The 22,200-nt window shown below is 40.6% G+C and overlaps 1 protein-coding gene across 3 annotated transcripts in view; it reads right to left on the bottom strand.

Moving 5' to 3' along the window:
• Positions 1-18,428, bottom strand: part of Adgrg6 (adhesion G protein-coupled receptor G6) — a 129,573-nt gene extending 111,145 nt beyond the window's left edge. The window contains exons 1-2 of one of the 3 annotated variants that reach the window (XM_027401972.2): positions 17,686-18,428; positions 8,710-8,810 (exon numbers count right to left, since the gene is read on the bottom strand). In XM_027401972.2, coding sequence (XP_027257773.1) covers positions 8,710-8,810; positions 17,686-17,687 — 103 coding nt within the window. In that variant the 5' untranslated portion in view covers positions 17,688-18,428. The remainder of the gene's footprint in view (positions 1-8,709; positions 8,811-17,685) is intronic. The other 2 variants (XM_027401971.2, XM_027401970.2) reach the window with 2 other exon arrangements.
• Between the last annotated feature and the right edge of the window lie 3,772 nt (positions 18,429-22,200).

Genomic DNA, 22,200 nt, shown 5'->3' with positions numbered 1-22,200 from the left:
TTGGAAAGCAACCCAGTTCCTTTGGAGCAGGTTTGCTAGACATATCCCTAGTGTGGAAGCATCTGTATGGTTTTACATTTGAATACAGAGTCGGTCTTATAATAGAAGAATTCACTTAACATCTATAGAATCGTTTCTTCTGACCTAGCTCCAGAAGAGGCAGGCCTCTCTAACACACCAGTTTTAAAACATGCAAAAACAAGTCAGGAAATGAGAAGTAATGAGCATCTAACTACACACCAGCTATGACATCAGGCCTTATCAAAATGAAAATCAAAGGTGCTACACCATCTTAATAAAGCTCATTAGAGGAAAAACCCATGACCTAGTTTGGGTTTAAATGTTAAAGTTTCACTGGTATTCAAACAGAAATTTTGTGGTCATGACCTTCTCCCAAACAACAGATTTTCACATCACCATTGTCAAGGGATGAGATTAGGAGTCTAAATTGAAAGCTAGTACTTCTGTAGAGCCAGCCAGAAAGCAGCTGGCACACAAAATCTGAGTAGGAGAATTCAAGGGGGTGGAGGTATATACCACAAGGTAGCTCATCTCTAAAGGCATGGCTTTCTCTCTCTAGCACCACTCCTACAGCCAGTGGTACCCCCTTGATCAGTGAAACCTCATTTTCCATCTTTAATTTTGTTCAGTTAGGCCACCACTCATCAAAACCACTATTCATCCTCAGCAGAGGTCAGGGTCAATGGTGCAAGGATACACACAATTTCTGGATGTATGGTTAAGAGCTAATCAAATGAAAGAGGGGAGGGCAGAAGAAACTAAGGATGCACACAGAAGCAGGCAATAATGGAGATTCCTGTTTCGTAGATTCCTGCTTGAAGTACTTCCCCTTTTCTGGATCTGTCTTTCAGTTCAATGACAGTGTTTAAAGTCTCAGTCAGGTCTTCTAAAAAAGGAGTTGCATACATTGTGAGCATTTGTCTATTCTTCAGCTTGTCTAAAACCAAGAATATTGTCTAGTGAGATCACATGATAATGAAAAGTGCCTGCTTATGTCAATGGGTTGACTCGTGCCCTTCATTAGCTTCTAGAGCAAATGCCCTCTGTTTTTCTGAACCACAGGCACCAGGCTTGAAGCAGAATGTGTTAGAGGGTGCATCATTTTGGATTCACAGCAGTTGAATTTGTGAGGAAAAGTTTGAAATTATTTTTTAAAGCAGATGATTTCTAAACCACAAGCTTGGGTGAAGTTGATTTGGGGATAACCACAAATCAAGATATTTTGATATAAACTTACAATAAGTTAAACTGTCTTCTTAAGAAAAAAAATCCTACAAATGACTGAAAATAGCTTTAGGATTCATTTTTTAAGTGAGAAAATTAGCTTCAGCTACAAAGTCACTACATTACATAGTTCTTACTGTGCTCGTTCATTGCTCCTGAAGTGTGTGTTTTAGAAGAAGGTTAAAGCTAGTCTGAATTGATGACAGGAAAACCCATGCAGCAACCAAAAGGCTTGTTTTCTTTTCAGGCATTAAGCTGATGCAGTTCAATGGTGGGCAAAGAGAATTTATGTGACTTCATCACCCATCATGGGTTGAGTATATTTTCTCATTTAACCACCAATGTTCTTTCTTTAAACTATATTTGCTTTGTAAACCTGGACTGTGTTTTCCCTGTCTTTGGTTCCTTTCCATTTACTCTTTTCCACATTCTTTACTTCCTGAGAGCCATGATATTACAACCTCAATGAGGGCACTGTCAAAAGCGAAGTCTAGAGTTTGTCCAGCTTATTTTGTGCAAGAAAGCTACCTGTCCGTCCATTTCTAGGACTAGTTCCCCACACAAAATGATACAGAAAAATTCAAAGGGAATGACACATCAGAGGAAGTTCTGAAACAAAACACTCATTTGACTTCATACAGAAAACACCATCTACATAACTCACACACTTCATAGCTGGTGAGTGGGCCAAATCCATGCTCAAGGCTTCCAATACTTGCTCCTCCCAGTGGGAGTTTCCCTCTTGTGCCAACTGATGATAGGGAATGGGATTGACAGCTGGTTTTATTTTCTTGATAACTGATTGTTAAGAGAGTTGTAAGGAACTTGCAGCAGCATCTGTCTGGGTTGAGATTTGCTATTTAGGATAAATGTCTTCCAAATGACTACTTTCCCCTACAGCCATACCACCCTGGACATGCCAATCTTCTCCAAATGACCACTTTTCAATATCTAGATCACCTTTTTATTCCTATTAGCTTTGCTATTCTAGAGTGTGTGTGTGTGTGTGTGTGTGTGTGTGTGTGTGTGTGTGTGTGTGTGTGTGTGTGTGATGTATGTATGTATGTATGTATGCAAGCATGTGCACACATGTGTACATGTTGGTAGAAGCTGGAGGTTAATATCTCGTGTCTTGCTCAATTACTGTCCACTTTACTTTTTGATCCAGTGTCACCCACTAAACCTGGAGAACACCAGTTTGGCTAGCCTGACTGACCAGAAAGCTGCAGGGAATCCTCCTGCCTCTGCCTCCCTAGCACCTCACTATTCAGCTTTTCCCTGAGTGCTGGGAATCCCAACTCAAGACTTCCTGCCCTTGCAGCAAACACTTTACTGCAAGCCATCCATTTAGGCTTCATTTTCTTTTAAGTCAATAAGCTTTTTTGCTTAAAAGTAAGTCAAAATTGATACACAAAACAAATATTGTGCCCTGATAGGAAAGGCACCCACACTTACAAGTGCATCCTCACATACTCAAGATATGGCACACAGCTTACCATAGGCAGAGAGAGACCTGAGTTATTTCCTGGATGGTTGAATACTCACCCATGCCCTGATTTCTTTGATCTACATAGTTCTGGGTATGGATTCTTTCTAAGTAATAACACCTGGATGACACAGGTGTGACCTGACCAGGGAAAGGAGGATTCTATGTCAATATCCTTTTCTCCATAATACCATCCATGTGGTGTTGGTCTCACTGGAGACTTGATCATACTGGTTATCTATTAGGGACTGTCACTATAGTAATAAATAAGTCACACTCATTGCATGTTTAAATAACTGACTTTACAATCTCTCCTATAGGATTTTCTCTTAGATTTCATTAGATTCCATGTTCTAGGCTTTATTTGTTCAATCACATTAGCTCTTTTCACCTGAGTCCTGCGATTGGAAGGTGGTCCTCTCAGTCCTTTGGTTGAAAATGTCTAAAAGAAAGTCAAAGCATCTTGCCATTGACCAAAACACACATACACTTCAACATTTGTATCAATGTCTGCAAAAGCATTTAGTCACTCTACATATATGTTAAGACTAAAATGGCTTACATTTTTGCATATTTACAAAATGATTATTTCTCTGGACATTTTGGATCAAATCTTAAAATATGTACATATCAGTTTACTTTAAATGCAGATTTTGGTACAATAGATATTAGATGGCAGTTGTTCATTCTGTGATCATGAAAACATTAACACTCAAGCAACAATAGAAAGCATACATGTTGTCATTTGTCCAATCACCTGCCTCCTAGAAGTATGTTGTGTACTGGGGCAGAAAGTACCCAGCATTTGGGAACAAATTTACCTTCATAATTACTTCTGCTTTCTGTAGTTGAGGTCTCATGGATGTCAGAACAGCAACCTGCTGATGCCACTGATTTTCAGGGGCAAAGGGAGGCGCCTTCCTCAGTGCTCATGACTAAGTCTATCTGTGTGGAAACTGGCTTTTGGTTGCTTAGGAATTCGTTGGCTTATGGCTGTTTGTTCCGTACTCTACTAGAAGCCATAATTTCTGCCTGCTTTTAGATCATTATTTATCTTCAGAGTCATACAGTGTCATACATAAAAAGAAGCTATTATCTGAAAAATTTCTAAGAATCTTCAGTAAAGAAAGAGTAACAGTTAAGTGACTCAGAAAATTAGTCATGTGCTTAAAAGCCATTCTGTTCAGTTTTTGTATGGCTCTTAAAAATTAAAACAATAAAATTCATTAAGTTTTCTTCAAATTGATGAATTAATACATGCTCCTGGTAAAGACAAAGCATCTGAGGCAGTGAGATATCTCAGGGAGTAAAGGCAGTTGGTCAAGCCTAGTATCATGAATTCTACACCAAAATCCACAGAGTGGAAGGGAAAGGCAGGTTCTCACAAGGTAGCCTTTGATCACCACTGTCTTTCTCCTACCACATACAAAAAAAAAAAGTTTAATTTTTTCAATAATCCACAAGTATATAAACCATCACTGCCTTGCCCCTTCCCCTAGAGAGTCCTCATTTTGAAAGCTTGGTGTAGCTTGCTTCATGTTTAATTATATTTATAAGATCATACAAACACACAACTATAAAATGCCCTGATTCTATAATAGGATCCATTAGAATGTGGGATAATTTCATATTCCTCTATAATCGTATTTCTAATTATACATTATTATCTCAGACAAGCCATTACAGTAAACCAATATGCATGGTTTTACCTCATTGTTTTAAAGAGTTGTGCAGTATTTCATAGTATGAATATAAAATAATTCATATAACCATTTCCTTGATGATGAACAATTAGCATTTTCCAATTGCATGTTTTTACATTAACACACTAACACATATATCCACACAATCATTTTAAAAGTTTTTATATGACAGACAACCTACATGTAGAAGTGGTATCTAAAGACACCATACACCTTCTTGAGTTTTATAACATACTTCCAATCACTTTGATGAAAGTGAACTAATAATGTTGTTTTCCCAATACCTTTAATTTTGCTGGATGTTATCAAATACTTTAAAAGTTGGTAAGCTAGTGTGTAAAAAAATCGTTTGTTGTTTGAATTTTTATTTATGTGGGACCAATTATATCATGGGTCCTACTAAAGTTACATTCATTACTAATCAAGAGACAATGAGTTGCTTTTTATACATTACTTTTGATAATTGATTTTTCCATGAAAACACATTGCTAACCTTCCTACTAGGACTCTTGACATTGCCTTTCTGTTATATAAAGTGTGGATATTATTAGAAATAAACTGAAAGAGTGTAACTTTAAGCATCTGAACTGTCACTTTTAACAATCTAAAGAGATCTGTCAATCATCTACCCTAGCTATTACAATCAAACAAGCAAACCATTTGCAATTAAAAGATTCCAATACTTACAAATTATCATTAAGGGTAATAGAAAAGAATGAGAGTGGGGATCCTCTGGATTTTGAGTTGGGAAGAGATAATCTTATAGAATCCACTCTCACCATGTAAATAACAACCTCTTTGGTGGGCCCAATGACCCTTTCACAGGGATCAATGATATTTGCATTACAATTCATAACAGTAGCAAAACTACAGTTATAAAGTAGCAACAAAAGTAATTTTATGGTTGGGGTCACCGCAACCTAAGGAAGTACTTTAAAAGCAGCAGCATTGGGAAGGTTGAAAACCACTGTGATAAAGGAGCAATTACACAGACAAGAGCACAAAAAGAAGTAGGTCTATTATTAGAGAGAACATGGGGATCTAGGAAAGAGTTTGATAAGAAGGTAAAGTCAAAGAATAGGGGTGTTCAAAGAAACTAGGAAATAAGAAGGACTCTAAGGGAAAAATGCATGGACCCCAGGAATGGGAAGGGGCAGGAACTCCTGAGCTAATTGGGAGCATGAGGGTAGGGGAGAGGGAGTGGTCAGAATGAGAGGAGGAAAAGAGGAGAGGAGGAAATGGAGAAGCAGAAATATTGAGTTGGGGGAAGAATAGAGGAGAGCAGGATGAGAGACACCATATTAGAGGGAGCCATTATAGGTCCGAGGAGAGATCTGACACCAGGGAGATTTCCAGAGACCTACAAGGATGACACAAACTGACAATCTAGGCAATGGTGGAGAGGATAACCTAAGTGCCCTTCCCCTATAATGAGACTGATGACTACTTTTTATGCCATCATAGAACCAGTGGCTGATGGAAGCAGAGACAGACTCCCACAGATATACACTGAGCTGAACTCTGGAACTTAGTTGCAGAGAGGGAAGAATGAAGATCAAAGGGGACGGTACCAGCCTGGTAAAAGCCACAAAAACAGCAGGCCTGTACAAGGAGGAGCACATGGACCCAGACTACTGTCTGGGAGGCCAGCACAGGACTGATCCAGACCCCTGAACATGGATGTCAATGAGGCGGCCTCCGCACTCTAGGGGGCCCCTGGTAGTGGATTAGTATTTTTCCCTAGCATAAGAAGGGACTTTGAGAGCCCATCCCACACGAAGCAATGAACTCTCAGCCTGGACACATGGGGGAGGGCCTAGGCCTGGCCCAGGATGATGTGGTGGACTTTGGGGAGCCCCTATCGAGGACCCTACCCTGCCTGGGGAGTGGAGGGTGGATGGGGTGAGGGGTAGTTGGGGGCAAGGAGGGAAGGGTAGGGTGAGGGGAGGGAGAGGGAGAAGGGATTGGCATGTGAAAAAAGATTCACTAGAAAAAAACCAAGAATAGGTGTATGTCTAAGAAACAAGGAGAAGCTAGGGTAGTATGGTGGATTGTAGAGGCTGACAAGGAAGAACTTTGGGGGAGAATGGAGAGTACTATTTATACACTTAAAATCTGTGAATTATTTGAAATCTAAGGACAAGCCATCAACAACCAGACGAGTGACTCTAGGACCCAAGACTGAAGATGAGGAGACATTAGCATGAAAGTGCCATTAAAAGCCCCCCAAGCCTGAGATGGTTTAGTCATATCCAAAGGCAGAAAAGGTTGGAATGTGCACCAAAGGAACATTAAGAGTTAAGCACAAAATGTCCTCTTCAAATCCAGTGGTCAGTTGACTTCTGCAAATGGCAAGACTAAAATAAAAGTTAAGTCTCTCTAAAGTCTGAATCATTTTAAATGTCTGTGAGTTCCTTGTAAGGAACTGCTGAAGACAGTACAAAAGGCAGGAATTTCATATCCAAATGTCCCTAATAATACCCTGTAAAGTATGCGGGGAGTTGAGGCATTTGTGTGTGAAGTTGTGGCACATTAAGTGAGAGAAGGGTAGAGAAAAGCAAATACAAACCCCTCTGAGGAAAGAAACTGCATTCAATGGGGGCAAGTCAATACAGACGTTTGTTAAAAGGATGGACACTTCGGGTCGGAGAGTAACTTAGAATAAACTTCGGATCGCCTTATCTCAGAGGTGGGTGCCTTCTAACAGTCTACACCCTCTAGGCTTCTCTAACCCCAGCCCAGTGCAGCCTGGCTGACTTATTTTAATTTTCTTCAAAGTATATGTTTCATTTCACTTCTTCAAGAGACAACAATTCAGGAATGTGCATATGTCAATTAAAATGATGACATGTAAAATACAAAGGCCCAATTTGAGGTACACTGGTTTGCAGAAATGTTGAAAGTTTACAAACGCATGACCTCACAGAAACGAAAGTAAACAGACCTCAACTAATTTTCACCTCATAATTTATCTTACATCATCCAACTGGTTCTTGAAAAACCACTTTGAAGGTTAAGAAATAGTTCAGCACTATACATCATAGAAATTCCATCTCCCTCTGACTTTCAGATCCCCTTAATGCGCTTTCTTCTGGCAATGACTAAGGAACAGAAAGATGACTTTACACAGATATTCTAGCGAACACACACAAGAATGCACTCAGAAATCAGTTCTGTTTCGAAAACTTCAAAAGGAAAAATGCCAGGGATTTTCCAAGCAAGTAGCTGAAAAGGCTTAAAACACTTGGTGACTTGAAAAACAGCCTTTATATACTGAGAACAAATTGAGTGTCTTGATTCATGAGTAAGCAATTTTGGTGAATAATCTACTTCAAAGAACCCTTAAATGTATCATTTATACACAATATATACACATACACATACACATACACATACACATACACAATAATATGGAGCTGATAACTCCTGACTAAATCTGAAGTCTTAATCACATCAGAATTAAATAGTTACTTTCTTAATTGACAGTTTGGCTCCATTCTAATGGGAAATGTAATAAAGTGAATACAACAAGAGAAAATAAACGCAGTGTTAAACACAGTGAATTTAATAGAAAATCAAACAAGGTAACAATTTCCTTTAAAACATTGTTTACCTGGCACAGTCTAGTTGGTTTACTTATGTAACTGTTTAAAGAAAATCTAAGTTTTAACATCCAATGAATCTTATTTCAAAGGTTAAGGAAAACTTCAATTACAAGAAAATACATGTTTTAATTATTTAAAAAATCTTTAAATAACATGAACTTTTTCATACCAAATAATCTAAAGGAACTGTGAGCCAAAGGCATCATTTCAAATTCCCTCACTGAAAATTACAAAATCCATATTGCAAAAAGTTAATCAAATCAGGATTTATGAAAATGGCAAATTTTGCATTTTCTATAAACGTTGATATGAAAACTTGAAAGGGAAAGTATATTTATTCAACAGTAGAAACAGCCAGTGTTTTTTTTTCCCTGTCCATTATGTGGTTATCTCATCATTCACTATGGGCTAAATAAACAAATAAAATGAGAGGGAAGACAGCAGAGATTAAAAAAAATAATAAACTCATTAGGAAACAAAACAATGATGGCGGTGATAGAACTCGTACAGAACAGGGAGAAGACGGAGCCCAGAGACCAAAGAAAAACCTAGAAGGATGGAAATGAGGAAGAGGGAAATGTAACTGGCAAAAGTCAGTGTTTCAATAACATGCACATTTCAAAAGATTAGAGTGAAATCACTACTAGTCCAGCCTTGAAGAGAGTCCTACCTGAGTGAGGAGCACACATAATCCATAAAGCAAACAGGAGCAGAAGGGCGCTCAGCTTCCATCTCCGATGGTTGCACCTCATCCCTGGTGCCTCACCCATCCTGCAATTAATGACAGAAAGTCACAGTCAGGACAGGGACCCTTCAGTATGACATTAGGATAAATAATGCCAAGTGTGGTTCCCAGCAGGGAGTGACTATAGAATAAAATGTTAGTCTTGTTTTCAAATAACGAGCTTCATGTAAAAGGGATAAAACCCAGGGCCTCGGGAGCATGAAGCAAATGTTCTTGGCCATGTCCTCCAAAGAGACTTAAAGGATAATGAGGACCAACCAAATAATCCCCTTCAAGCAAAAGAGAAAGAAATCCAGGTGCTGGGAAGTTAGTAAAGTGCTTGCTGGGCAAGCCTAGAGTGCTGAGTTCAGGTTTCCTGCACCCATGTAAAAAAAAAACAGGCAGGGGCTGGAATCCCAATGCTGAGGAAATTGAGACAGGAGAACCTTGACCTGCAAGACTGGCCCAGTGAGGAAGCTCAAGGTCAGTGACAGATTCAAAAAATGAGGTGGATAGTGATGACAGAAGACAGCGGATGCTTACCTCTGGCTTCCAGGGGCATGTGCACGCACATGTACAAGCATGTACACACACACACACCCTACACACACACACACACATACATAAATTCATCCATTTTGTTTGTTACCTAGACACTTGTACAGGTCCTTTGAATTCTCTATTTAATGACCTCTGTGTCTTCCGTCTCCTGTCTATCTCATCTCTTGCATGAGTCAGAATCTGTGCCTGCCTGAAGGCTGTCTGTGAATGTGCTTGTTCCGGTGTCTGTTTCTGTCCCCGTGTGTCTGTGTGTGTGTGTGTGTGTGTGTGTGTGTGTCTGATGCTTCTGAGTATGAACCTTGTCTGCCCCCATTGGACAGCACAGGAAGCATCACAAGGGGAAGAAATCTTTAACAGAGTTTTAATTAAGTCATAGGCTCCAACTGACCCCCACTGACCCAGACAACAAAAAACTTTATCAACCAATATCCATATATGGTGGCTTTCAACTTTTGTGGTAGATTTTAGGAAACTGCTTTCAACTTCTGGTATTTGCTGCTTTCAGCAAATGATACATATGCATTGTTCTGGGCCTGGGCACAGAGGAACACATAATTTAAGATTTCAGCTATGCCTTAGCTTAGGTGGTGAGAGCTAATTACAAGGGAGATCCAAGACAAGTAAGGTTGGGTTTACACTGTTCTCTTAAAGGCAGGTTAAACAAACAGGCTGGGTAAACTGTAGGATATCAGTCTTACATGACCTGGGGTGTATTACTAACTCTGGCTATGTGGTCCAGGAGAAGCTCCAGTATCTTAGGATGTAAGAGATACTTTCAGAATATAGCATCACCACTCACTTGTTTGTACCTTCCTTACAAGAACATATAGGTAGGTGATTATTCTTAAAGAAGATGGGTTAATATTCAAATAATGTAGAATAAAGTGCAATTCCTTAAGAAATAAAATTATTTCAACTTTTCTCTCTGCAGCACAAGCAGACATGTATGTACATATAACAGATAACTATATTATTCTCCTCTGTATTGTTTTAGGTCTTTAGGGGGGTTATCATTTTAAATCTTAAGAAAAAGTTTTCATGTTATAATACCTCTTGTCAAATTTTATTTAAAATAAAATTAAATTTCTATTCTTTCCCTAAAATGAATCACTGAAGCATTAACATTCAACAAACAAACCCATTATATGCAACAATATCTATCAGTGTTTTCAAATGGTTAGTAATCACCAAGTAGTTCAGAAACTACTAAGTAATGTTAGATGCAGGTGAAAACACTCAACCTTTGTGTATATCAGTGTCATCAGTCTCCACTTTTAAATGACACTTATTTAATGTGTGCTTGTGTCTGCCTGCACACATGTGCAAGTAGAGGTCAGAGGACAACTTTTGGGAGTTACTCTTCCCTTCCATCCTGTGGGTCTCACGGATCAAATACTTGGGTCATAAGACTTAGTGTCAAATTCCTTTATCTGGTTGCTAATCCATCTTGATGGATCATATGCTGCTAATTGATTTAGCCATATCTAAATGGAAACCTGTACTTACTAAGGAAAGGTTCTATGTTATCATGGCTCACAACGGATTTCACTGAGTCAGCATTATTAAAAGAGGAAAGGCTGTGAAGGATGCAATAAGAATAAAAGTCATTTGTTGAAAGGGGCCATAAAGGGACTGGTACTGACAGGCAGTCAAGGACTAAAGCAATGGGAAGAAACCTCCAGGGCTTAAAATAGCCAAAGAGACAGTAAAGTTGCAATTACTACCAGAGAGTAATTTTATTTCTAGAAGGACAACAAGATACTTCCTTAAACTCTAAAGTCTGCTTATGTTGGTAAAGTGTGTAACACTAAATGGGAAGCCAAGAAAACACTCAAATGAGGAAACATATATGAAAGGCTTCCTGTACTTGTATTAAGAATACATTTTTGAATCATTTTTTGTAAGAGGCAGTATTGCATCAAAGAAAACATGGGTTATAGTAAAACAGATCTGGGTTTGCTACCTAAGACCTGTGCAATCCCCAAATTCTACTTGACCTTGTACTTGTGTGTCACCTGTAAAGTAAGGAACAGCAGTGCGCCTAGCCTGTAGAACCTCTGATATAAAATGATGTCTTCAAAAGTCAGTGCCTGGTACCTCAAGCATTCCATAAATAACAGCTGTTGTTATAATTACCGTCAGGCCTGGCATGCTAATGTGTTTGTTCTATCCACTGTATAATAAAAGGAAGACACTTAAACTATAACAGATGATAGGCTTACTCCTTAATGCCAACATTCATTGAGTGACGCTGGAGCCACTTTGGGGATCACCTGGGAACAAGTTAAACTTATTGATGCCTGCTGTGAATGAAGACATTTTATGTAGTGCCTGAAGCTCACATCACAGTCTTGTAGTCCACATTCTACAAGTTCCAGCTACTGGTAGCTGTCCATTTGGAATTTCTAAACTAAGACAAGATTAAGACCCGAAAAGGGGTTTGTTTTTGTTTGTTTGTTTGGTTGGTTTGATTTTTTTATATGGAAAACATGTTTCCAGATATTTTCATCCAATATATTTGAAGTTAAAGCAGTTACCGATTAAGAGGAGCATGTTTGAGTAATAACATTAGCAATAATGGGTACTGACTCTGGGATGGTTAGAGCTTACAGCTTGTTTCTCTGTTGACTGTGTGATTTGGGGATGGGAATTTTAGGGGACACTTCAACTGTCAGCATTGTCACTCTTCTGTAAATGGGCCACTACCACCCACAAAGAACTGCTACCTCTTGCTCAGTCAGCAGGGGCTTACACAAGAGGCAGCTAGATAGTCTGTCACAGAGAAAGGTCACTTCTTTGGAAGAATGGGCCTGTTTCCTATTGACAATGTATGAATGAGGTGTTCTCCATTCATACTGGGGATGAATAGGCTGTGCTTCTAAAACAAAATAATTACACATTCAAAGAAGTTTAGAGAACTGGAAATCCAAAAGAATATGTCTAGCTTATGATTTTCACAGAAGAAGAAACTGAGGTCCAACAAAATGAAAAAGAACAAATAGAGCTGTCTGCCAGCCTTTCTAAGAGTTACATGTCACCTTCCCAGCTTCATACTCTATGCATCATAGGGAAATTCTCCATCAACATGTGACCAATGTCCCCTCTCTTAAATTCATACATGCTCTCAAACAGAAGTGTCTCCTTAGCCTGGATACCAAACACTGTTTATTTTCCATGCAACTTCTCCTTTACTATAAAAGGTTTTCACATTTAGGGACTTTACAACTCATCCTTGAGTTGTTTTACCAAAGCTATCCGCAATCCTATCAAGCAATAGCTGTAAATGAAGACCAGGGCTTGACACATCCCAGGACTCAGGACTCCATCATTTTAGACACAAAAGCAGCCAGAACAGAGTAAGCCCTCTCGTAACGTAACATAAACCATACGACAAGCCAACTTTCATCTACTTTACTGTTTACTGAAGAGCAGAAACAAATAAATTTAGAACAGAGGAAGGGAAGCACTATGGGTCTTCTCAGGGGATCACTTAGTAAAGATACATCCCTGAAATTTAAACAAGTTTCTCAGAAGAATGGAAAATCCCAAGCAGGGTTACTAAGGTTCTAAACAGGGACTTCAACTCAGTACAGGCTGGATCGTGACCTCAGAGTTCAACCAAGAACAGAAACATTTTTCTCAAGAACTACTTTTCTCTTTATTTATGTGTCTCTGTCTCTGTGTGTTTATACCAGGTGCATGTGGGTTCCCATGGAGGTCAGAAAAGGGTATGTGCTGGATGCTCTGGAACTAGGGTCACAGGTGGTTATGAGCCACCTGGTGTAGATGACTGGATTGGACTCTGGTCCTCTGGGAGAACAGCAAGTGCTCCTAACCACAGAGTCATCTCTCTAGCCTCCAAGAAGCATATTTCAAAGGAATACAGAGCCATAGCTTTGTATAATTTGAAAAGAATCATTTTTACTCTGCACATAAACTATTTCCTCACAGGTGAGAAAATAAGAGATTAAACTACTTGCCTAGTTTTCAGAATCAATAGTAAAACCCAAACCCTTGTGAGCCCTGGCTTCTAATCCCTCTGCTGCAACCCTATATTAAAACAGTAGGCTACAAAACACAATATGCTTGAGCCCCATTTCAGAAAGCTTTGGAGGACAAAGTGAAGTTAGTGAAGACATATTGAAATTAACAGAGAAATTGCCAGAATATAAGTTCTACTAATATCAATAGTCGGAATTCATTTCCTCAACCATATTTCCACTGTTTCTATGACAGATCTTTTTCATAAAAGTGTTTGGAAGTGGCTGAGAGTACCTTGAGATTCTAACGGGATAAAAGAGAACAGTAATTTAACGTATTCAGCCTGTTTATAACAGCATTTCTTCTTTCAGTGAAAGGTCATGTTCCTGAGACTAAGCAATGTGTAAAAGAGAGAGTGTGCTATCCTATTACTGAACTCAGACCCTTTCATTAGGTTGGCTTACCCCCACTAAAAAATCTCACTTACTGTTCAGGTCTTTCACAAAGCCTGCTTTATTTGAACAAGAATATGCATGACTGACTCATACCATAAAGTCAACTTGAGAATTTATACAAATACAGAGAGAGAGAGAGAGAGAGAGAGAGAGAGAGAGAGAGAGAGAGAGAGAATACAGGCATAAACACATGAGCGCATACACAAATAGGCACTGAATTAACTGGAAGAGAGAGATGTAATTTATCAACATCCTATTTTTATTTTGCTCTTTAGTGTAAAATTTTTTCTTTCTTTTTTTTGCATTTTTCAACACAGGATTTTTGTGTAGCTTTGGAGCCTGTCTTGGAACTCACTCTGTACACCAGGCTGGCGTCAAACTCACAGAGATCCACTTGCCTCTGCCTTCTGAGTGTTGGGATTAAAGGCATGTGCCACCACCATCCAGCTGTGTAAAATGTTCTTAATGAAAAATTAGTCAAAGGATATATGGGATATTTTCATATTATAATTTTTACAACTGTTAATTGAATCTGCAATTATCTTAAAATTTTTCAATGAAAAAGTAAACCCCTAAGCTATGGTGTGGGCAACTAAATTACAGAAGATTCTGAAAAAGATGAAATTGTAGGGGAGGGATGAACAGGGAATGATCACACAAATGAGACTATTGTTTATAATATATGACTCTTAGAGAAAGGATACTTGGTTGTTCTTTGTATTTTTTAAGATTTGTTTTACATTTTTATGCAAGCACATGCATCTGCGTGTGTGTGTGTGTGTGTGTGTGTGTGTGTGTGTGTGTGTGTGTGTGTATGTGTGTATGAGCACCAGCGTGTAGGTGCTCTTGGAGGCCAGAAGAGGGTGTTGGACCCCCTAGAGCTGCAGTTGTAGGCCATTATGGGCCTCCCATCTAACTGAGAGCTAGGAACTGAACTGCTGACCTCTTCAAGAGCAGTACAGCTCTTTAGTGCTGGGCCATCTCTCCAGCCCCTTTTTTTCTTTTTTTTTTTAATACTTTGAAACTTCTTGTAGGTTCACAACTATAAAAAATAAAAAACTTAAATGCACTTATAATATCCACTGGGGCATGTCAATGCTGTCACCCAAACTGGTGAGTGGCACTGCTTTGATCTCTGTCAGATGACAGAAGTGTCTCTCTTGGATTTCCTTTATTTGGATTGGCAGGACCAAGTCATATACATACTTTTCTATTGCAGTATAAATATTTTCTTTCTGATTGTGTTTTTTAACCAAATTTATCATAAACATGTAAGCTTTCATTATATCTGCGGTCTTTTAAATAATCTTGAAAGGCATTCCAAAAAATTTCCCTCTGAGTAAAAGGTAGGCAAGACAATTCCAGGTAGCCACAATCGTACTAGAATTCCTAGTTGGACTTGGTACATCCTTTAAACGTTATCATTTCCACCAAGTAGTATTATCATAACATCATCTAAGATGGATAAGGTAATGATGTCACCCAACTAGGAATAAACATGGAAATATGCGTCTGGTTACAAATAATACTACTCACACACTTTCTATTTAGTCTAAGTAGTAGATAGTCTCTAGAAACTTCTACTCCTTTCATCAGAAATGTGAATTCTATATAACATGTGGACAGTTAGAAACATGACTACTGCATCTGAAGACATTATCAACAGTTTATTTTTAATATATAAATGGAATGTCTCTCAAATCATTATTTCTAGAAATCAGAGTGACACTTCCGTCAGACAGTAACAACTATGCACTTCTAATATTTCCCATAAGCAAACAGACAATAGCCTCATTCACCATTCACACTGGAGAGGCACAATGTCATGTAACTTATATAAGCCATAAATGGAACAGTAGCTTCATGCACTGTGAGACCAACAAGAGCCAGCCTTGCTAAATCTACTGGATGTCTTGGAGCATGCAAAACATGCAGTTGTTGCAACTCCTAAATATAGTTATAAAGTCTATAGTTTCAAAATGTGAGTGTATCAATATATAAGTTTGAGAAAAACAATATATAAGTTTGTTCTCTACAAGAGGCGACTAAGACATTTAAATAAACTGTGTATTTTTATTTACTGCAATTAAATTTTGAAAAAATATAGTTTCTATTTACCATCTCAACATTTCCAACAAAATAATAGGAATATTTTACCTTGGGCAGATTGGCACTATCTCCATGTATTCTAACTTGTCCATCAGCCAAAAGGAGTCAAAACACCTCAAACCATTGCACAGAAAATATGCATAATGATATTGAAAGACACAGAAAAAAAATCCACCAAAAAGAATTCGGTAAAGAAATTTAAATCCAAGTTAAAAGCCTTAGATGGCTGCTTATCATGATTCTTCCCTGAGAAGTCATAAATTTAATCACACCGAGTTCAAATGGATTAATAATTTAATCGCATTATCAAGAAAAGTTTGCATTATCTGTTGATCAGTTTCACATCCTTTTAAAGGTGTTCATGAACACGTGCACACATGCGCGCAGGTGTGTGTGTGTGTGTGTGTGTGTGTGTCTGTGTGTCTGTGTGCGTGTGCGTGTGCGTGTGTGTTGCTTTTAATCCTATGAGCTCTAGATACCCAGGGAGGTTGAAGAAAAGTTGCCTAAATATCTCCTGTGGAGAGCTGGGAAATATTTTCAGGAAAACTAAAGTTGGAAACAAACTTAACAGTCGTTCCAAACCTGTTACCTGCATAGGGAAATGAGTCTTATGTTAGATCCATTCACCCATTGCACTGCCATAGGCAGCACTCTAAAACTCACAGGTTGGCATTACTTCACAAGGAGTTTTAATAAAAATAAGTAGTATTTATTACAGGGCACAGTGTCGAGATCAGAGCGTCAGAATGGAGGGTGAAGCTGGTGTGCTGTTCCATCGCCCACCTTAAAGATTGTGTGTGGGGTTGCAGAGGGGGACAGAGCAGCCAAGGGGGGCTAAAGACCCAAGCTAGGTGCTAACTTGGAAAAGGAAACAGAAGCGGAAATAAGTAAGGATGGAGTTGTGGAGAGAGGGAAGTATCAATTTCTGTAATTCCTAAACAAGTTAGGTGCAAAGTCTGTCAGGTGTCTGCCCAAGAATAAATAAAACAGCAGAGGGAAAAATTACACACTATGAGGGGAAAAAAACCCGCTAAGTTGGCCTCAAAGATAAGTGTGGCCCTTGTGAGAACCTTTGTCCAGTCTGAGGCCAGGCGGTGGCCATGGCCACCCTTTCATGGGGTCCCTGGCAACACCTCACAGCGTGGATGGCAATTCCATCCAAGCAAATCCTTGTATCTTTCTCTGACCATCTCACCCTCTCCTCCAAGCCTCCTACTTGTAATTCTACAGGAAGCCCCTATCACGTTCCTTAATTACTTTTTTAAATCTACATAGTACACCGAGAACATTTTTCTGAGCTCTTCAAAGAAAAAGGAGCAGGACTGGGGAGTTTACGATGGGGTGAAATGCCATTTAAATATCTTAGAGATCTAAGAACGACTTCTACCGTCAAAGGTGACAGAGCAAAGCCAACATCTCCCCCGCTCAGCAATACCTTCCCAGGCCCCAGGTGTTGATCCAGGGAGCGCTGGCTTGGCAGCGCCAGGGCCCTGCAAGCAGCTGCACCGTCGGTTAGTCCTTGTTTAATTTGAATCAAAACCAGGTTCTCCCCATACTTGAAGCCCTGCCCTTCTTATTCTGCTTTACACGGCCTCTGAGTGAAGTTCACCTCTCTCCCTTAGCGAGAAACGGAGAAAGCAAGTCGCGCACACACAAGCCCCAGCTCCGTTTGTTGATACTCAGCCCCCGGTACCTCGAGGAGCACGCTGAAGCTTCGGTTACCATAGTTGGTACCTTTCAGGGGAGCGCTGAGCTAAGCGTTGAGAAGGGGACAGAGATGGAGGTGCGAATGGCTCGGAGCTGGGAGGCGACTTACATGCTGGCATTACCGCGCAGAGGTTCCCAGAGGCTGCACGCTCATCCTCCTCCACCACTGCTCCTCTGCTCTGCTGCCGGCGAGCTCCTCCAAGGGGGACCCGGGCGGCCGGGACCGCGCCCCGCAGGACCCTTCGTCACGCCCTTTCTGGAGACTTCATAGGGTTTCCCGGCAGCTGCTCCTCTCCTGCGCGCGGGGCGGCGCAAGGTGGACCCCGGGGCGCGCGCCGCGGAGTTCAAGAGCGGGTCCCGCGCGCAGGGGCGCGGCTGACGGCGGCAGGTTCCGCCCGGCGCAGAACTTTCCTAACAGTTGGGGCCAAGGGAGCCGAGCCGGGTGGCGGGCGATCCAAGCCTACGGGGTTGGAACGGTTCGACCCGCAGGGTCCAGAGCCTGCGGCGTGGCGTCGGCCAACCTCGGTTTCCCCCCTGGGCTCAGGTGCGGCTCCGCGCAACCTCCGGGGTGGCCCCCGCTCTAGGCGGTCCTAGGCAGAGGACAGTCCTGAAGGAGCAGCTGCCCCACCCAGAGCCGGCCACCCGAGGGCAGAGGGAAAGGGAGAAGTCGCCACGCGGGGCGGGACTGGCGCGGGCGGCGGGGTTGGGAGACTGGCGCAAGGCCAGGCGCAGCTCTGGGGAGGGGACCCCGCTGACCCCGAGGTCACCCGCCTGCTGCGAGCGCGAGCCCCGCAGAGCCTGGGTGGAGAGGAGCTCGGAATGCAGCCGCGCAAGTGGGCATCTATCTGCTCTGCCTGCAGCCAAGTACCCGGGCCGCCCTTTACTTTTCTCTTTTTAGCTCTCCTCTTCCTCCTTCCCGTGTCTCCTTCTCTTAAAAAAAAAAAAAAAAATTAAAAAAAGGAAAGAAAGAAAGGAAGGAAGGAAGAAAGAAAGAAAGAAAGAAAGAAAGAAAGAAAGAAAGAAGGAAAGAAGGAAGGAAGGAAAGAATGAAAGAAGGAAGGAAGGAAGGAAGGAAGGAAGGAAGGAAGGAAGAGAAAAAATTAATGGGGACGGAGGAAGGCTTGAGAGGTTTGGGGCGATATGCTTATTTAGGTTTTTAACGTTTTCTTTTCTTTTTGAGCAGGATTAATTTACAAATGCAAATACAGCTACTCACTAAGAAAAGCCAAGTAGGCTGACCGCTAAGCAATACTTCTGCAGGGAAGCTGCTTTGCAAAGAACGTGGGCACACCCACTTGCTAAAAGAGGGGGAAGCGCTCAGACAGAGAGTCCTTCACACTGTGCATCATCACAATAAATTCACTGAATGCTAGAGATGGCCTTTCCAGACTTGGATACATGTTCAGAGCAGAACAATCCCGCTTGCGTTGTGCGGGAACACATACATATGCCATAAAGGCAGATTAACCTTGATCTGCTAGAGAAGGGTTGGGGTAGGTGGGAAAGAGGTAAAACAGGATTTGAGGACAGACGGTTACAGCAAAGAAAGAGGAAGTTGGAAGGCAGCCAGCAATCCAGACTACTTCTGGTCTGGTGTGTGTTCTTGTGATTTTTATCAGTATTTATTTTAATAAAAAAAAAAAAGCAGTAGAGTTAATAGAGACTTGAACTCCATTTAAGAAAACCTGAGATCCTTTTGGTATTACAGGTAGGAAAACGAAAGAGACCTAGGGAGGCAAATTCTGAGCAAACTTTTTAGAATAGACCAGGGCTTGAGCCTCAGGCCCACAGACTCTCAGTTCAAGTCCACTTCTGTGACGCCAAGATTGTCCCAAGGATATATTCAATGTTCCACCCAGAACTTTTCAAAACAACTGAGTTTTGCAGTTTTATGGGCCTAGAATTTGGGTAGAATCTGGGTGCAGGTTAGCTCCGTGTCTGCCTCAAGACTGTAATCAAAACAGGAATTGACGCTGCTGCTTGTCCCCTGAAGGCTTGACAGGAAGAAGTTCTACCTGGGAACTCTTCCTTGAAGAGTTCCAGTCACAGAAGTCTATTTTGCTTCTTCTTTGACAGTGATTAGTCTCGTCCCTCATCTTCTTTTATCTCTCTTTCAGCCCTATCGACCCTGGTCCCTTTTACATGCCCAGATTCATGCCTTTTGGGTTGATTTTGTGACCCCCTCCCCGTTTAATTTAACCACTGCTGGCTGTGTGACTATTGGATTCAAACTATCCACTGGAGCCTAGTGGGGTCACAATTAAAAGCAATGACTCCCCACTCCTTGATCTGATCAGTATCAAAGAATTCAGCAATTAGAGGCAGTGTTTCCTGAGTTAGTGGTCATGTGTCCTGAGTTCTTCTCCATCCATGTATGTCTATTGATGGAGAGACCAACCTTCTTCTGACAGGATGTGCTGACTTACTCAATGCTGGCCTTACTGCTATGGGAGTAGCAACACTCTGATGGGATTTGTGGCCTGCTCTATAGAAGGAATCCATGTCTGGTTCTGTAAACCTGGTCAAAAATCCATAAATGGGATTTCATAGACTCTAGAAGGGAACTTAATACTGCTATTTAACTAAACTGACATAACATCAAACTGCATTCTGAATGTTTATGTTAATATCCATAGACAAATGCTACTGATACAGACTGTATCAGAGAACCCTCTTTTTTTTTCCAGTGATGAATTTTGCAGACTAGTGGTGTATGCAGACATTCATGGCTGTACAAGGTACTGAGAATAAGTTACAGATGAGTGCTCAGTCCTGAACAAGGTAGGCGTATTATCACTTCTAAGACTCAGAGAACACTGTGGAAGAGAGGGAGGAAAGAATTTTAGAGGCAGAAAACAGAGAAGAGGTCTAAGACACAGGATCTATGAATTCATAGACTTTTCAATCTGAATGTAACCATGAAACAGAGAGGCAAAGGGAGACACAGAAGGAGCTGCAGGAGCCAGTGCTCTTCTCCAGAAAAATCGTCCAGAGGTATACATTAGTATACAGAGATTGCTTTCAAAGAATTAGCTCACACAGCTATGGAGGCGTGGGTCCAGAATCTGTACCGTAAACCAGCAGACTTGGGGAGTTGTAGTCTGCTCACTGAATCCCTTCTTGCCTGAAGGAAGCTAGTCATTGTTCAGTTAACCAGTCAGAGACCAATGATTTTTAAACAAATTTTGTTAAGATTATTTTATTGGCAAACTATAGATATTTATGGAGTGCAACGTAATATTTATGTGTAAAATATGGAATAATTTAGCTAAATAATGTATCTGGGACCTGATTTATGTATCTTTTGTGTGGTGACACTTCTTTATTTTCTTGATAATTTTAAAATAACATAATTATTATTATTGATTATAGTCTCTGTTTTGCAAATGATCTGAAAAAATAGATTCTTAGTCAGGGGTAGGGATGTATACCTGCAATCCTAGCACTTGTGAGGCTGAGCACAAGAGGATGGAAATTTAGTATCAGCCTTGGTGAGTTTGAGGCTAACCTCAGATCCTCTGTGTGTGCAGGCAAAGGCATTCCTACTGATTGAAATATTGTTCAGTTTGATTGACAGCTCCGCATTGCCACTGATCCATAACCTTTGGCAACCATCATCCTACTCTCTTCTTTGAGTGTCTGCACTAAATTTACTATATTCTCCACACAGTGAAACCACATAGCAATTGTTTTTTGTCCTTCAAAAGATAAATGAATAATTGTCTTAGTGTTTCTGTTGTTGTGAAGAGACACCATGACCATGCCAACTCTTATAAAAGAAATCATTTAAATGGGGCTTACTTACACTTTCAGAGGTTTAGTTCATCACCATCATGGCAGGAAACATTGTAGCATACAGATAGATGTGGTGCTGGAGAAGGAGCTAAGAGTTCTACATCCTGATTCACATGCAGCAGGGAGAGAGAGAGAGAGAGAGAGAGAGAGAGAGAGAGAGAGAGAGAGAGAGAGAGAGAGAGAGAGAGAGAGAGACTGGTCCTGGCTTGAAGTTCTGAAACCCCAAAGCCTACCCTCAGTGACACACTTCCTCCAATAAGGCTACACCTACTCCAACGAGGCCACACCTCCCAATAGTGTCACTCCCTATATATTTATGGGGGCTATTTTCATTCAAACCACCACAATAAGGAAAATGTAACACACACACACACACACACACACACACACACACATTCATACACAATGGGTAAAATAAGGAAATTTTTCCATTCTGACCACTGATGAGTCTATAAGATGTAATGCAAAGAAAACTGATTTAAATGTTAATCTCATCCTCAAAGCAACATCTTACGCACATACAAAATGATATCTGGCCGAATATCTGAGCGCCTGACCAAACCAAGTTAACAGGTAAACTTAATCACCACATCAAACATTGTTCTAGGAAATAGAGATCTAACTATTATGTGTTACTACTTAATTCATGCACTGAAGTTTCTACAAAAAAAAAAAAATGTGAATCCTGCCTAAAACATTCCAGTGTGCCTGTCCTGGCCATTGGCCAGTATACTAGGATTATCTGTATATTTTGAAATCTCTTCTCACAAGAAGGAATTGTTCTTTATTGTTGGAACAACATGTGAGGGAAACAGTGTGTAATGCAAAA

The sequence above is a fragment of the Cricetulus griseus genome, chromosome 2 (genome assembly GCF_003668045.3).
Source record: "Cricetulus griseus strain 17A/GY chromosome 2, alternate assembly CriGri-PICRH-1.0, whole genome shotgun sequence".
NCBI lineage: Eukaryota > Metazoa > Chordata > Mammalia > Rodentia > Cricetidae > Cricetulus > Cricetulus griseus.
Note: the sequence above shows the minus strand (reverse complement) of the source record. Positions and strands in the feature narration are given on the sequence as shown.